At 30.2% G+C, this 17,968-nt stretch overlaps 1 protein-coding gene across 3 annotated transcripts in view; it reads right to left on the bottom strand.

Moving 5' to 3' along the window:
- The window catches only part of Pcdh15 (protocadherin related 15), a 1,685,700-nt gene that overhangs the window by 12,273 nt on the left and 1,655,459 nt on the right, over positions 1-17,968 (bottom strand). For all 3 annotated transcript variants that reach the window (XM_058578029.1, XM_058578030.1, XM_058578028.1), the window contains 2 exons: positions 15,477-15,695; positions 11,949-12,101 (listed from right to left, as the gene is read on the bottom strand). In XM_058578029.1, coding sequence (XP_058434012.1) covers positions 11,949-12,101; positions 15,477-15,695 — 372 coding nt within the window. The remainder of the gene's footprint in view (positions 1-11,948; positions 12,102-15,476; positions 15,696-17,968) is intronic.

Genomic DNA, 17,968 nt, shown 5'->3' with positions numbered 1-17,968 from the left:
AACATTTTTTAGAATATGAAATTGATGTTCAGGAGGATGCATATCTTGCAGGGGTTTTACAGTTAATAATTGGTGTTTAGACTTTAACCTTGAGTTTTCTGATTCTATATTCTGGGAATTCTTCTCTTCATGTAAATTTTTGTTAAAAATCTTTAAAACCTGGATATCCCTGCCACCCAATCTCCAGATTATGAAGACTAAATTCTAAGCAAGAAATGCCTCTCTTTAGAAAAGGTAGGATTCTGTTCTAAAGGAAAAGGACTAAAATGTTTATAAATGTAGCTTATAAAAAAAACTAAATTTATCACAAAGAAAAGTATTTTAAACTAGCCCTACATTATTTTTAATTTTGGCAATATATAGACATGTTATTATACATAAATAATATGAATTTATTATATAAACTTGAAAATTTTTTTCACATTTCAGGAAAAAAAAATCACAGACACTGTGCAATACACATGTGCCCAAAGACAGTATTTTGAATCAGGACAGATGTCAGCATTCTTTCTTTAGATTTTGCCTAATTTAGGTCTGACTTCAAGCATGGATCTGTTGAATCTCCATATACTTAGGTAACTACTGATCAGATTCATGAATTGCTTCATTCAATGATGGCTTATTTTTAATTTTTATTTAGTTTTTTTTATAGACCTTTATTTATTTATATGTGGTGCTGACACTCAAACCCAGTGCCTCACACATGCCAGGCAAATACACTGCCACTGAGCCCCAGCCCCAGCCAGATGGCTTATTTTTAATACAATATTATTTGCCTAATTTCTAGAGAATGATATTACACATATGGAATTTGAGTTATCAAATATGTTTAGCATTTCTCTGGAAATGTAGCTTTTCTCTCTCTTGTAAAATTATACCATACTGGCAGCCACCCACTCTGTCTACATGTAAGATGAACATAAAAGTACTAAAGACACATAAATATATTGTGAAGGTTTAGTAAGGTTGAAAAGAAAATGAAAATTGATACCTCTGGTTTAAGAAGAGAAGGCCTCAGCAGTTGTTGTTGCTGCCAAAGGAAATTAAAAGAAAAAGATTTAGAAAATAATTCAGATGGGAAAAGTAGGTTATGGTTGAGAAGAGAGGGGGAAAAACAGGCGACAGCTTAAACCTGGTTAATTTGGGATTATGATTCATTATTTATGTGACATCTATCAAAAACATTAAACAATATTTTGGCTAATTCTCTATATTGGAACACTAAGCAATAAAGGATTCATTTGTTTAATTTCATAATTGTTTTAATTAACACCAAATTTAATAACCATAACAAAAAAAATCTAGAAAGATTTTTTAAGTTTCATAGCAAAAAGAACTGTTTATGCTTCTAAGAGCACTTTAAGCATGATATAATTATTTTTAACAAATTTATATTTGTTTTAAATTGTCCCTCTTTTTTTCTCTCCAGTCATATTAAATATAATCAGATTCATTGGGAAGAACAATAGAACACAGATAATGATACAGTTGTAGTGTATTTGAGATCATATTCAAGACATGGTACCCATTCCTTCTACTTTTTATCAAAAGTCAATGGCGTTTTTTTATAAAGTCTTTTGTGAATAGGGAATCATTCACAAATAGTTAGTTTCATGATAATTTAGACTTTAACAGGATGAGACTAAGACATAAAGTTTAAATTTAGGATTATCAACTCTTAGGGGCTTAATAATTATATCACACATCTTAAAGACAACACTGGAAAGGTGGATAGAACATTCTGGGAGATAATTCCATGAATGAAATATCTGTTGGACATGCACAATAAAGTAAATATTTAACTGAATATTGGACATCTTATAATACAATTGTTAGTGAGTTAGTCTAGTTATGGTACTCATTTAAAGGTGAGGGAAGTTTTAGTTTGAGATGCTACAGTCATGCCTGAAACCTGATATTCATATAGGCATTCAACTTGATTTCTACATAATCTAGGATTTGTGCATCCTAAAATATAAGACATTTAGATCATATACTTATTTCTCTTGACTAAGAAGCTATATGTTAAATTTAACTAGGGTCTCAATAACTTCATTGTTTACATTAATTATAGTATAGTGAGCCAAATGCTATTGAAAAGTGCCAGGTATGTTCTCTGTAGACTGAGTCATAGTAATGCAGTAGAAAACTTAAATGTACTAATAATCAGAATTTAAAATAAATAAGTCAAACTCCATTCCAATATAGTGATAAGAAAAAGTTTTAGATTGGTGTAAGACCAAATATTAAGCAATCCCATAATTTCTAAATTAGATTATAATATTAGAAAGATGAATTTAAGGGAGCATGACAGTACTGAGTAACTGTAATTCAGGACAAATAAATTTATCCTTGAAAATGTAAGCAATTGATCTTTGTTTATCCATTGAATCATAGTCTTATAACTTCAAAGAAGAGAAGCAACATGTATAAAAGAAAAGAAGTAGAAAAGTTTATTTGCATGCTTTGGTTGAATTGAAGAAGAATAATCTTGCTTCAGAACAATGTATATTAGTACTGCCTATTACACAAATAATCTCCCAGGAATCTTGATATAACACCATAAATCCCTTACCTCTGGTGCATAACCTCTCCTGAAAGGCAGAAATAAAGAAAAAAGAATTACACACCCAGATTTTCAGATTAAATTATAGATAAGGGTCATTTAAAAGAATCTGAGTAAAATAGTTAACTTTTACTAAACACTGTCTAAGTGGGAAATATATTTTGTGACATGAACAAGAAAGGAAGACCAAAGTTTCATGCCTGAATTACTAAAAGCAGTTATCACCCCAGGCCCTCATTTTGTATGTACAACAGAACATACAAAAACTATTTTATCTAAATAGTGTATAGCAACACACATTTTTGACTCCATTGGGATCAATTGGGATAATAATAATCCAATGTATCTCTGTCCTATATGAGACTTGATCTATATAAAAAATATTCAGTGGAGAAAGATATGTTTTTTATATATGAAGAATGTAGTGGGCACAAGATGAAAAATTATCTCCATCACTAGAATTTCATCGTCCAAATGATGGCAAGATATATATATATATATATATATATATATATATATATATATATATATATATATATATATTTGCATATGTCAACTTGGTTGTAAGAATAATGAATTCAAGATATTAACTAAATTTTAAGGGTCAGTTACATCATTAGAAGTAAAGTCAAAACATTATATATAATAGCCAAATATTCACTATTGCATAAATCTTAATAAAGGTCATGGACCACAAACTGGTGTAGTATTTGACCATACTTGAGAAAGAAAAAAGGGCACAGAATATTCAATGTGAATGTAAGTAATTATAAGAAATTTATATTTATTATGAATTGAATGATTAACCTAAAGTATTAAATTGATGCTGTTGATCATGCTATATGAAATTAACATACTACTATAGTGAAGATTTATTAAGAAGTCCAACCAAACAACCTTTGTAAAATATTTCTTAAAAACTCCAAGGTCGTCATCAGATAAGTCTATTTATCTGAAAGCATCTTAAGTTTTTAACATACTGTTTGCTGAAACTGTTGGTGATAAAGTTAATTTAATATATTATAAGTACTACTTTTTAAAAGAGTTCTATAGTAAATTTTATAGAGTGCCTATATGTTTCTGCTAATATTTGTGGGAATGATCATCCTTCTAATGCTTTTAAAAATTAAGACATTTTCAACTTCCTTTCAATTTCTTTTAGAGAAAAATTAGAGAAAACTCATAGTCTGGTTTTAATAATGATAAATGAGCCATGTGCAGCACACAAAAATACACAAACAAAACTAAACTTTATTTTCTACATATTTCAATTTCTATTCATTATCAATGTTTTCCATAAATAATAGATATAAAAAATACTGTTTTTATTAATCTTTTTGTTGCCTTTCAGGTAGTTATTTATATTGCTTGGTTTAGCTCAAAGGAAGAAATAAAAGTGTTACAAAATAGAGTTAATGTTTATAATTCCCTGTATGTTTTCAAACCATAACTATTGATAGTTATAAAATCAGTAATATAATATTGATGCATTTTAATTTAGCATATATTCAATGATATGTATTTTAAATAAGATATCTAATAGCTCCTTATGTGTTAATTGGATCTCAATAAATATAGTAGAAAAATGTTCCCTTTCTAGAGACTGGTTGTCAGGTTGTAGAAATTAGGTTATTGAGCTTGTATACTCAAATAATATTTATAGGTCTCATATTACGGAAGATATTTTAACTGACTTTTATGAGGAACTCAGAGAACTCCAAATACAATGTGTCAATGAAAGACTATTAAGTATAAAACAGAATGAATGTTTCATTTGAAAACTATAAAATATTAAAAAATTTAGATTACACAAATATTAAAATGTTATAGAAAAAGGCAATATAACAATTTAATAATGCTTAAGTACTTACACAAAAATATTATTTGAATTTGTTATAATATTTTGTTGGTTACTAGTTAGAAATTTCATTATCAAGGAATTCTAAGTTTCACAAAAAGTTGTATAAATTAGCTTAAAAATACACACACTCACATTAAATGCTCACACAATTGTGAAAAATACCTTGTCAGAGTCCGCCAACTAGCACAAGTTCTCATGCATATGACCAGCTGCCAACAAAAACTCCAACTGAAGTTTTTCAGTGAAAGAGAGAAAAAAATCAGGTTCAAGAACCCCGAGCAAGAAATTACTCTTGTTTCGGATGAAAAGAATCTGAAGCAGATGAGCTAATGAAAATAATTAAACTTACAGATTTTTTTAAAAATATAACCTTGTTAATTAGTAATGCCAGATCAAATTCTCAAAGAAATGTCAGATAATATCAGGGCTGAACAAATCTTTAAGATGGCAAAATGCAGGCCCCTCAAACTATGTGAATATACTTAATCAATTAACTATCAAGCTTAACTTGAATGGAAGTTTCTGTTATTTCAAAGAAATAAGAGAATCTATGATAACAATCATAGATTATTTGCAATATTTCTGCTGTTTCTTGGAACATACATATAGAGCTAATTTGAAAATGTACCTTTCTCTGGGCAGACATATCTTTTAAAATATTAAAATACCAGAGATAAAAAGAATAATTGTACTTCCATTCAAAAATAGGGATTTCCACTAAATGAAATTCATTCCACATGTTTTATGGGCAAAACAAAGCAATTATTGGATGGTCACATACTATACATTATATACACATATACAAACATGCATATATATCATTGTATATAATAATATGTATATGCATGTATAAATATGAAATCGGGCTAAAATACGCTCAGTGAAGAATTTAAGAAGATTTTCCTTAGTTTAACTAATGTTTTAGGAATTTAACAAGAATAGAGCTCTAAGATATTAACAACTATTTGAACTAAAGAAATTTATTTCCATAGTATAAATTTATTATCTTCTTGCTGAAAACAAGGAGCAAAAGGCCTAGATAAAACTGGTGATAGTTCACCAAATATAATACCTCTTGATTTTGTATTTAAATTTAATATTATTTCATTTATTAAACTGGACATAAATATTTTCTTTGAAGGAGAATCTTTAAAATTATAATTAAAGAGATGATATAATAATGTGACAGAGCAAAATTAAATAGCACTTTAAACACTTGTGGGAACAATGAAATGTCTTACAAAAGTCAGCATCTCAAGATTTATTTGCATTATAAAGAAGAGAAGGGAATTCACAATGAGAAATAAACAAGACAGCAATTGAAAAAAGTAAAAGATTTATCAAATTTATGTGCATACTAGTAAGACAAAAGCAAGCCAGAGTAAAGGATGTTGTTAAAAGAAAACAGATGACTACATATTATAGCACCTGGGGTTTATTTTGAAACACCTAAGCCTGTCATCCCCTACATTTCTAAGTACATAGCATATTACTTTGGAAGTATTTCTTCCTACCAAATACATAGGCTTCAAGAGAACAAAACAAAAAAAAAGAAAAACAGAATATATGTTATGACTTTTAGCATATTTTTAATAGGCTATCTTTTCCTGGAACATTCATGTGAAACAATGATCAAAAAGTAAAATGAAAGCATCAACATAATAAACAATCCTTTTTGTGAGGTTGGGTATCTAACTTTCATGCCCATATCTCCCCATCAAAAACAGATTAAAATTACTTACTTTTCAAATAAATGTAGGACAAATAATGCTACTTTGTAGTTAAGAAAATTAACGTAAATCTACTACATGAGTTAGTAGTGATGAAGTTAATAATCTTTTAAATTAAAACTATGGAAAAAAAACAGCATTGCATTGAGTTTGGGGTAAAACAGTAAAATCTTCTTTGATGGTCAAATTTGATGTTCAGCTTGAAGTTATGATCAACAAAAGATTCACAGTTAAAATAAGAAAATCAACATTACAGTGCAGTAGATTGACTGTGCGATTGTTTTTCAATTCCCTCCACAGTATTGTTTGCATTCTCCTGGTTTTGTTCAGATGTGATTCCCATATTTGTTATCTCTGAAGTGCAAGAAGTTTGAAGTTTTGAGATGTTTGTGGGTGGACGGTTCTTTTGTATTTGACTGTACATGTTAGCTATTGATTTTTCAAGTTCTGCTAAGTTTTTAATATGTTTGAGGATGCCTTTTGGTTCTTTTTGAGGGTCTGTCTTACACACTGATTTTGATGTGGATAGGTGCATTGTAGCAGCTTTGATTTCCTTGGCAGGAGTTATATATGTAGTGCATTTAATATCTGGTATACAAACACCCTCTGTGGATAGAGCTGAAGCTGAAGGAGGCTGTGGACATGGAAGAGGAGGAGGTGGTGGAGGTATAGGAGGAAAGCGGGGTAGAGAAAAAGAAGCAGGGGGAGAAATAGTAGGAACAGAACGAGGAAGAGGTGGAAGAGGAGGAGGACTACAAGGAGGAGGAGGAGGAGGAGGAGGAAAGGAAAAAGAAAAGGGAGTTAGGACAAGAGAAGGAGCAGGAGGAGGAGGAGGAGGAAGAGGTGGAGGAGAAGGAGGGGAAGGAGACAAGACAGAGATGTTACATGGATGGGAAAGATTTTCAAAAACGTTCCTTTTGGTTTCAATATCCAACATACACGGGGGTGTTTGTCTCTTAAAGATTGAAGAATTTGAAACGCAAGACCTTGCAGGAGAAAGTTCCAAAGAGCATTCAGTAGGAGAAGTGATAACATCAGACTCTGATTTGAGTTCCACACTTCTTGAAATAGTTGGCAAAGTGGAGAAAGAGAGGTGAGACCAAGAAGAAGAAAATGATGAGTCTGAAGCTAGAGATTTCAATTGTTCTGTTTCTTTCATAGCCAGTGGTTCACCTAGCCTTATTTCTTCTCTCTCAGTCAGATATGCATCTTCGGTTGTAAACAATGGATTACTACTACCATTTTTGTTGGAGTAGGTTCCATTGCTTTTATTTTCAGCTTTTTGCCAGGTGTTCTGCCATTGCATCAGATCTATGGTTTCTGGTCTGCTTGGAACCTTCCGCATCAGTCTCCTAGGTAAGCTGACTGGCTGGTTCCACATCCTCTCAATCTTTTCTCTTGGGCCCCTCAGGGACTGACTCTTGACTTGTGTTTCCACTAAAAATGGGTCTTCAAAATCTGTTCTCAAGGAAATGTCTGAATGTGTTGATACTGGACCTATCTTTTCCTTATAAAGGGGGTTATAAGTACTTAAGCAGTCCTTATCGGATAGAAATGTGAATTTTCTTGTAGACTTCTGTTGGTTGTTTTTAAGTGATCCATCTACATGAGCTGGCTTGTGAGCCTCAATGGTATTGGAAGAAAAGGGCATCACAACTTGCTGATTTGTCCTGTCTTCTGAGAGTGAGTTATTTCCCCTGCTTTGTTGAAAATGGTAGAGAAGGAAAAGACTTGAAAGAAAAGGAGATAATGAAATGTAAGGAAACAATTTGTGACAGCTTTCATGAGAAAGATGTTTTTATGGTTCTCATTACTACTTCAAAATATAAAATGCCAAACAACACTAATTTACTGAAGCAAAACATTATTTTCAAATTCCTATTCTCAAAAAGATAAGGCAGTAAAATCTTGAGAGTTGGGAGTAGCATAAAAAAATTATTAAAAAAGATGTGTCAGTCTCTAGACTGCTTTTTTTCCCCCGCCCCAGTTAGTTTGATACAGCAAAGTATCCAAGTCTTCACATAACAGTTCACTCATGTATAAATCACAATGCTCCAAATTAAAGACAAGCAACTTGGCCTTTGATTCTGTATCCTTGGCCTTGCTTGAGAATGCTCAGAGCTGACAGTTATGCATAAAAGATCCTTGGCTGTATCTGAATCAGTATATCTCCACTATCCTTCATCTTGATAATTCTGGCCTAGAGCTAAAAGTACTCTGATCTGTGAGAAATTTTGCAAAAGAATACAGAAAGAGGTATTTTATTTTTCAGATTATGAGAATTAACAGTCCACAAACACAGAGGGAGACTTCTCACAAAATTCAAAATCACATTTGAATTTATGCTATAATCCTGAAGAGAGATGATCTTTCTGTTTAAATTTTAACTTAATTTTAAAACATTATAAATAATGCCAATTGGCCGAGGAGCTTCTGGTATTTCTTTCATTTAATTTTTAGAAAAAGACTTCCCTTATTGAGAATATTTACATTAAAATTATATGGCTTTAATGTCGTTGAAGATTTGCTCCTCTGTAAATGGTGAATCATAGGTAGCTTTGAGATATAAACAAATTTGGAAAAGCCAAAGAACACAAATTAAGTGCCTCTATTGAAAGCTTGGGGAACCTTCCTCCAGAAAGTTTGGGTAATGGAGTTTAAATTTGTCTCTAATTAGGGTTTACTCTCCAGTGCAAACAGAATACCAAATTTATTTTAGTAATTGTTTAATATTTACATTCCATTAAAAATGGAAATAAAAGGGGGAATATTTTGAATAAGAACTAAATAGCCACATTGAAAAATCAAGGTAATAGTTTAGGCAATAAAATGATGTATAAAACTAAAGTTGTTAACATGTCATGTGGCAAAAATACACAAGTTCTAAAAAAGAAAGCTAAGTGATGGAACTAGAGTTTCAGTCCCATCTGAGTGATTCAGAAAGTGCTGACAGTTTGGAATAATCTGGCAGCCAACACTTTTTATCTTTTCTGATCTTGGAGAGACATTTTTAAAGTATGTCAAAATTCATTTAACTGCACATTACTTGGTCATTGATTTTGTGGACATCTGGTCTTGATTTGCTCTCTCTTGGACAAAATGATCAAAATAATGATATCACATAATTTATAATTTAAGGGAATAAATATTTTTTGTATTCAATTAAAAACAAGGATAACTTGAAAGCCAGGGTTGTCACTGGGAATATTGGTTTTAAGCTCAGGCATTTCAAGACACCAAAAGTAAATTGGATGTGGAAGATAAAGTTTTCCTTTTAAAAGAAAATGATTCTGTGGTAAAAGATGAAGATCACTGTAGTTATAGTAAAATACCATTTAATATGTTCTATCACATCTATTTTCTAATGCCCTTGTATTAGAATGATATTATTTACTTACTTATGCCTATGTATCCACAGGTGAGAAAGAGAAAACATGTGATAGAAAAAAGAAAGTTTTAACTATAGTTAATTTGAGATGATTATAAAAATACTAACAGGAATTTCTTTAAACATTTAATACTTATATTCAAGAAAAAAATTCATGAGTTCTTAAAGATTTTCTGTGTGTTTATTAAGAATGATATTTAATAATGTCCTAAATAAAATCACATGGTATTTATTTGGATGTTTTATCACAAAAAATATATCCAGCAATGTATCTACTATATATATATATATATATATATATATATATATATATATATATATATATATATATATAATTGATCTGTATGAAACATGAATAATTATTATCCTAAAATAGAAATTTTAAATGAGACTACAAATTGCTATGCCTTAACTCTAACAAATAGGTTAATGCACACTGATTTATAAAGAAGATACATTTTGTTTGGGAGAAATTGAAGTACCATGATGTACCATAGAAGTACCATGATGACTATTATAGAACAAATATTTAAACTATGTGAAGTTATTGATTACTTATTGAAGACATTTACAAAATGAGTTGATATTTTTTATTTTTAAAAATGATTTCAAATAATTCACTTGGAGCCAGTTTATTTTATAGTACCCTATCGTTAGAATTCCTATTAAAGTTTTTGAATAGATAAGTTAAACATTTCCTAAAGAAAATTAAATACAAAGAACTTAAAATATTTTAACACATATAACTACAAAATATTTTACTAAATCTATTATAATTTTTCTAGTAAAAATAATTCACAAATGTGGCTTCTTGGAAATCACCATTTTGAAACTACTTTGAATTCAGATGCCTGTCTTTGTTAAAATTCACACATACCATTCATTCTTATCATATAGAAACACACTTAACTTTACACATACTGCTTTTTTTCTTTCTAAAGTTGTTGCTGGCAGTGGTGGTTAAAGAGATTGAAGAGAATCAAATCATATTGGCTCAATTCCTACATTCACCAGTAGTTCAAAAAAGACCCTCATTTTCAACTTACGAAAAACAGTGAAAACATGTATTTGAAGCAAATATCCCATATTGTATTATTATTTTAGAGATAGAATGTCACATATTAAACACAATTTTAAATTTAGTTTTAGTCAAAATAGCATTAATAACAATTTTAACATTACTGAAACTAGACAGAATCTAGTATAAAATTATTAATATAGCAAACAAATAGTAATACCTCTGCTTAAACCATTTTTCTAATTAACAGGTGAATTTCATTATTTTCAAGGCTTGCGTTACTCCTACTAGTAAATGCTACAAATATAGAGATATGTTTCAGTCCCTCTACTTGACCAAATTCTAGTTAATAAAAGGGTTTCTGAATTTAATTTAGCTGTATGCAAAAATTTATAAATATGCTTGGTAGTTTTATAGAACGTTACAAAGAATTACTCTTGAATTTTAAAAATATAAACAAGTTAAACATAGCCAAAAAAATCAGATTATATGAATAGAATCATTTGACAGATACAGCTTTTAGGTCTTTTAACACTAAGTTGTCTTTTTTAAAGCTATGACTTAATACTGTTTGGAGATTCTAAATAGAATAGGAGAAATATTGAGCAACCATAGCAATCTGCCGTATTTCACCACACATTGTCAGATTTTCTGCCAAAGTTTTTGCAAAAAGGTGAGATGTGACTATTATGTGAAACTTTTAAGAAAAATTGTGCCAATATTACTTATAAAATCAATATTACTAAACAATGTTTGTTGCAAGATTAGGAAGTCCAGAATACTCTTGAATTTATGTTAATGTGGACTGGTGACCATTCTACAGTTACTCAATGAAATAAAAGTAAGAATAATATAATGAAAAGTATTTTCTGTATGTAGTTGGACATTTAATACATGGATTCATTTCATGCAGATCTTAAGATCTTATATAATGGCACCAAATAGTGTCCTATAAAAGGCTATGATTTTAAACTATAGAATTTAGTTTCAATTACAAAATGGGGGTTTGGTTTTGATCCCAAATAAGGAATTACTGTTTTAGGATTGTTTAATTTTTCATCTCATGTGTAAAAACTTTTTCCCCAGATTTTTTTAGGGGGTGATGTCTGTATGACCATGACAACTGAGAGAGTCCATATAATATTAATATCCTAAGTATAAATTTATAATTGTTTTCTCAAGTGCTACTTTTCTCTTAGATTTTTTTTCTTTTGCTATTACTTTTAAACTTTGGTTCTGAACTTTTTTTTCCTGTTTATATATATAAAAATGAAATAAACGGTCCAACAGACTGAAAATGCATTTCTTCATCTGGTTAGAATTACACACCACTCTATATCCAGCAAAACCCATTTACTTCTCAAAGTTTCTGAAAGGCTACTTACATTGCGCTGTCTCCAAGTTCTTCATAGAGATGTGCCCCTGGAGGTGGTGGGGGTGGCGGAGGCGCTGCCATTGGAGCGGGCGCTGGTGCTGCTGGCTTTGCCGCAGGTAGTGCAGACTGAATTCGTGCTGTCTTGGTGCATTCAGCTTGCCGTCTTGGGTAAAGTAAGATTGTTTTGTAAAATTCTTTTTAGAAATCATATGCTTTTTAGCAAGCTATCTTAATAATGAAGTTCAGTTATCACAGGAGCCCACTTATAATATTTTACATAATTATTTGAACTCATAAAATGATACTGTGACAGAAGCATCCTCATAAATATCGCTGATCTATAATTGTCCCTCAGTTCTTTAAAATATTTGCTCCTTGAAGAAGGGGGAAAATTAATAGGAGTACTTGCAAGATAAATTAAGTAATAATTTTAAAGTTACAGCTAAGGGAAATAAGTTGTAGTATTGTATGATTGCATAGTAGGGTGACTATAGATAACACTAATGCAGTGTATATTTTGAAAAACTAGGGAAAAAAAGGATTTTTAATGTTTTTATACAAAGAAACTATATATGTTTGAAAATACAGATAAGCTTACCCTGAATTCAACATTACATAATATATGTATATATAAAAAACAAATAAATGGAACTCCATCAATATGTACAATTTTATATGTCCATTAAAATTTAAAAATAAATTTTATAAATGTATTGCATAATTAAAAGTTTAATGGATCTCTTCATTAAATGAGGCATATAAAAGATATTTTTCCTTTATTTTTCATCTATTATGAGAAAAGTTATTTAAAAACTGTTTAAATACTTTTGACATTACTTCACAGAGTCTGTGAGGTGTGCACATACAGAAGGGAGATTTGGTTAGATGTTGTATTTTTTTTTATTCTTAGGAATACTTGTGATTCTTGTGTTAGAGATGGATTACTGTTTTTATTATTATTATTATTATTATGGGCACATATTGCTAAAGGGTACAAATGATTAGAACACTCTATTTCATATTTACTTCAGTTATATCCAATTCTAAAATCAGCTCAATTCCATATATATCAAACCAAAGAGTGCACAACTATTATAAATGGCAGTCAAATAATTAGTACATAGTTTTGAACAGGATGACCACTTGATCAACATGATATATGGTTTCTATTTTTCTATTACATAAAATCATGTGTAAAATATCCATAATTATACTTACACTTTAAACCTGTTTGGGAAAGCAATGAGTAAGAAAAAAGAGAAAACTATATTAGAGATATTGTGCTCATAATATTTTAACATATGATTTATTCTAAATCATGAATAATTTACTGGTTAAACTCATAGTGACTGTTAATGACATGGTAGGGAGACTAAGGATTTCAGTTCAAAAAATGAAAGTGGGGAACACTTCATTATTACTGTTACAGTTATAAAAGAGGCTAAAATATTCATTACAGGAAAATAAATAAATGAGCTAAATGGAATAGGAAAAACTGGATTAAAACACAGTGATGTGAATTTCAATTCTAACAGAAATGAAAAATTGAAGATGATCTGGTCTTTCTAATTGACTTGTTGGTTCACTCAGCTTGAAGAAAATTAAAGGAATGAAGTGAGTCTTACAGGAAGCACTGATTACACTCTTGGCCTTACTTTGAAGCTGAAGCTGAAATTGGAAGGTGGAACTGCAGAGTAACAAATTCATGACAATTTTCATCATTTTTGCTTTGTACTTTTTTATACCTAGCAAATTTCAAAGACACATCATAATATAAAAGAATAGCTAGCCATTTTTATCTTATTTACAGGCAAAATTTGAAGGTACAAACATTAGGTCTTTATATGTTAGAATTTTTCTTTGATATATCAGCAGAGCAAAACTCAGATTCTGTTAATCTACAAAAAAAGTAATAACTGAAATAATTGTGTACTAAAAAGAGAATTAAATAATCATCTATAAAACATTTAAGTATAAGCATCTTAATTTTTTAAATTTCAGACTGCTGATAATATCACATGAATGCTTTAGTTTTGATCGCTGTATTGCATGTCAAATATAAGAATTTTCTTATTAATTTTCTTTCCTATCAGGATATAAAATTGCTCCTTTGGGAAACAGATGGATGAAAAAGGATAACTAACAATACAGAATAAACTTGAAAATTAATATTGGATTAGTGTCTTAATAATCTAAAATAATTTCCCAGTATCATTTGTTCATACCTTCAGATTTAGTATATTGATTGACATATTAAGGATACATTAAGCTCCAATATATCAACCTAAATATTATGTTGGCAACTTCACATTGTTTTTGTGATGAAAATATTCCTCTAATATCTTCATGTAGATCATGATTTTCGAACTTCAAGTGGAAATCACCTTACCATACTCAATTCAGAAGGAAGTTTTCAGTGTTTGAGAGTTGACTTTTTCAGTAAACATTTTACGTAATTAATAACAGCTCTACCACTATTTCTTACTACTTGTTACATCAAGTAATTTATATAATTCATGATGCCTGTTATTTATTTTCTCTTTGTAGCACCCTCAGAGTTACCTAACTTCTTGACCAGCTTTCTATTTTTTTTCAGTAGAGATATATTTGAAATGTGTATGCATCAATCACAAAGTTTCCAATACCTAATATCAAATCAAGGATATTGCTAGTGTGCCTTAACTATAGACATCTAAAATAGTAATAATTACTTGATTATTTTGAAGGGTCAAATAATTTTTTTTTAAAGAGAGAGAGAAAAGAGAGAGAGAGAATTCTTTAATATTTATTTTTCAGCTTTCGGTGGACACAACATCTTTATTTTATTTTTTATGTGGTGCTGAGGATCTAACCCAGCGCCCCACGCATGCCAGGCAAGCGTGCTACCGCTTGAGCCACATCCCCAGCCCAGGTCAAATAATTTTTTAAGCACAGATATTATAAATGGAAGAGTTTGACTGTAGGAAATGGAAAACTAAGGCACTACTCAGTCAAAATATGTTACCAGCTATTATAAGACAGGTTAGATCAAGGCTACCTAGGAAGGAAGAAACCACATGGAGAATCACATGTGATATGCTATGATTTTATTAACACTATCATCATCTGCATGGAGGTAAATTTAGCCGTATGGCTGAAAACCTATTATGGCAATATAATGAGGTTTCATACCTTTCTTTGGAACTTTGTAAAGTGGGTATATGGATGCAACATTATATTGTTTATTCTCTAGGATACCTATGAGCTTCTCTCAGGAGGGATTTAATCCAAAGAATGAATAAAACCACAGGAAATAAGCTAATCCTCCTACTGAATGAGATTATATTAGGAGCAAAGGGACATTCAGCTATACATGAGAAGCTTGTGGAAAGCTTGTAATGTTTTCCTTTTGAGGAAGGTGATTTGGTTCAAAAAAGATAAAGCAATCCCAGAATGGTTGAATTACCAATATTTTTCAATTACAAAGCCACATTACAAGAGATGATTTTTTTGTATGTCTTCAAAGACCAATCCATGTTTAGTGTCCTTGAATACTTACTGTCTGTAGCTGACCAAGACCACCAAGATGGCAGGAATACAGCAGAGGATGATGATGAAGGCCAGAGCCAACAGAGCCCCTTCTGTGTATCCTAAACTTTCTCCTCGCTTTTTAATGCTGGTCACTGCCTCTGGAGTCCGGATCTGCAGAATGCGCCCTCCTTCCCCATAATATGGTTGAAAATCTTTATTGATATCAAGCAGCTTGCCATCCAAAAACCTTTATGATTAGATAAATAGTAAAATTATTGACATTAGAAGAGAAAGGCCCATTTTAAAATGAAATAATACTATAAAATATTTTATTATCTTTAATTTTAAAACAAACTGAGAGTGTTATGAATAATAAAGGTATTACACTGTGGAGGAGAATCAAGGAATGGAATAATTATCACTTAATGTATAAGAAGAATCAGCAATAAAGAAGAGTTAAGTATATATCTGTATAAATCAATGCTGTTAATGATAATATCCCTTACTTTCAATATCACTAAACCTCCAACATTGAAATAATTGACATCATTAAGGTATTCAGATGGAGTATAATATAATATTCCAAAGTAGATAGCACTGTTTAAAATTATATTCATTCATTTTCTCTTGCGTCTTCAGGATAATCTTGAAGACACACAATACTGATGGACTACAGCCCAGATTCTGACACCATTATGGAAATAAGTCTGAGACTCCAACCTACATCTTGAGATTCACAATAAATATTTTCTACCACATCATCTTAAATGCCAACATTCTCAAACCTCAAAGTGAAACAATGTTTTATAGGAAGAACATGAACAAATATTTTTTTCTGCCTGGGAAAAAAGATTAAATCAATGATACAGGTAGAAATTATTGTAGTCAGGAAGACAAGAAATAGTGGCAAAGTTAATCCAATTATTCTTGAAAATCTTTCCTCTAAATAACACTATGCTAACTATAGGTATTACACTGTCGAGGAGAATCAAGGAATAATTATCACTTAATCTTATTATTTGGTTATATATTTTATACTATGATTAGTAGGCAGTATATTTTTTTCAAAATTCCTGTGTAACTTCTTTATAGTCTTTTATAAATGTTAAAATCAGTACACTTATATTCTTAATACTACAGAACCACAAGATGTTTAAGTTATTCTTAATTCTTTAGGATTTTTTATTTAAAGTCCAATGTTTTAATATTAAAAATTGGAGAAAATGAAATATTTCAAGAAAAGGAAAATTACACATGGCTCTGTGATGCAAAGTAACTGTACTCACTGCTAAGATCTAGGTATACTAAAAAATCATTTTTAATTAAAAATGTTGTTATAACATTTTGATTATAAAGCATAAAAGAGTAAAAATATTTTAAAATTGTGTTTACTAATACAAAAATACCATCCTTAAGTTGAAAACCATGGAAAACATAAAGACTTGTGGGAAAAAAAAAGCTTTAAATGGCTCTAAATTTTATCATCAAAATATAAAATGGTAGTTACCAAAGGCTAGGGAGAGCAGAAAGGTGAGAAAATGAGGAAAGGTTGACCACTGAGCCATACCCCTATCACTATTTTGTGTTATATTTAGAGACAGAGTCTCACTGAGTTGCTTAGCATCTTGCTTTTGCTCAGACTGGCTGTGAACTCTTGATCCTCCTGCCTCAGCCTCCCAAGAGGCTGGGATTATAGGAGTGCCCCCTGGCATCAGGCACAAGTAAAATATTCTAATTATCTCTTGCATAGTAGGATGACCATAAATATTATGGACTTTATATTTCAAAAAGCTTGAAGAAAAGATTCTGAATATTTTCACTATAAGGAAATGATATGTTTAAGAAGATAGGTACGTTTAACTTGATTTAAGCAACATACAGAACATTATAGGAAAACATCCACAATTCCCCAGAACACACATAATTTTCTCTTTAAATTTAAATTTAAAAATAGCCAAATGTCATGCTTTTGCACTTTTACAGTGTATTTATGCCTTTTTGAAACTATTTGTTCTAATTTTCAGCATGCCATGCAAATTTTAAATTTATTTAAAACCTCGTTCAGAACTTTCATATATGAAAACAAGATGCTTGGTATCAGATGAATTCTGATAGCTAGTTTATTAGTCTTCCAATTTAAGAAACCTAATGGCCCAGATAATTCAATTTTGGTTTTAAAGCTACATACTTTCTTAACTTAAATTTTCATACTGCAATATAATATAATTAGGATGCCTTTTAAAAACATATCTGGTATTTATAGATGAAAAATAAACCTTTTACAACAATTTTCCTAGATGATTTTTACATGTAGAACAATTTAGTAAAGTTTTAATCATTTTGTTTGATTTTTTGTCAGATAAAGAAATATATTCTCAATGAAGTATAGATTAAGAATTGAATCACAAGAAATATATTTTTTAAACTGGGAAAGATCAGAACCAGAAGATGATCATTACTTGCAGGGATAATCTGCCCCTTTCAAATGGAATTGATTTGACAGATCTCAATTTATTGGAC

Source organism: Marmota monax, unplaced genomic scaffold (assembly GCF_021218885.2).
Source record: "Marmota monax isolate L192 unplaced genomic scaffold, Marmota_monax_Labrador192_F-V1.1 WCK01_AAM20220418_F8-fsc00019, whole genome shotgun sequence".
NCBI lineage: Eukaryota > Metazoa > Chordata > Mammalia > Rodentia > Sciuridae > Marmota > Marmota monax.
This window is presented reverse-complemented; position numbering and strand designations above follow the sequence as displayed.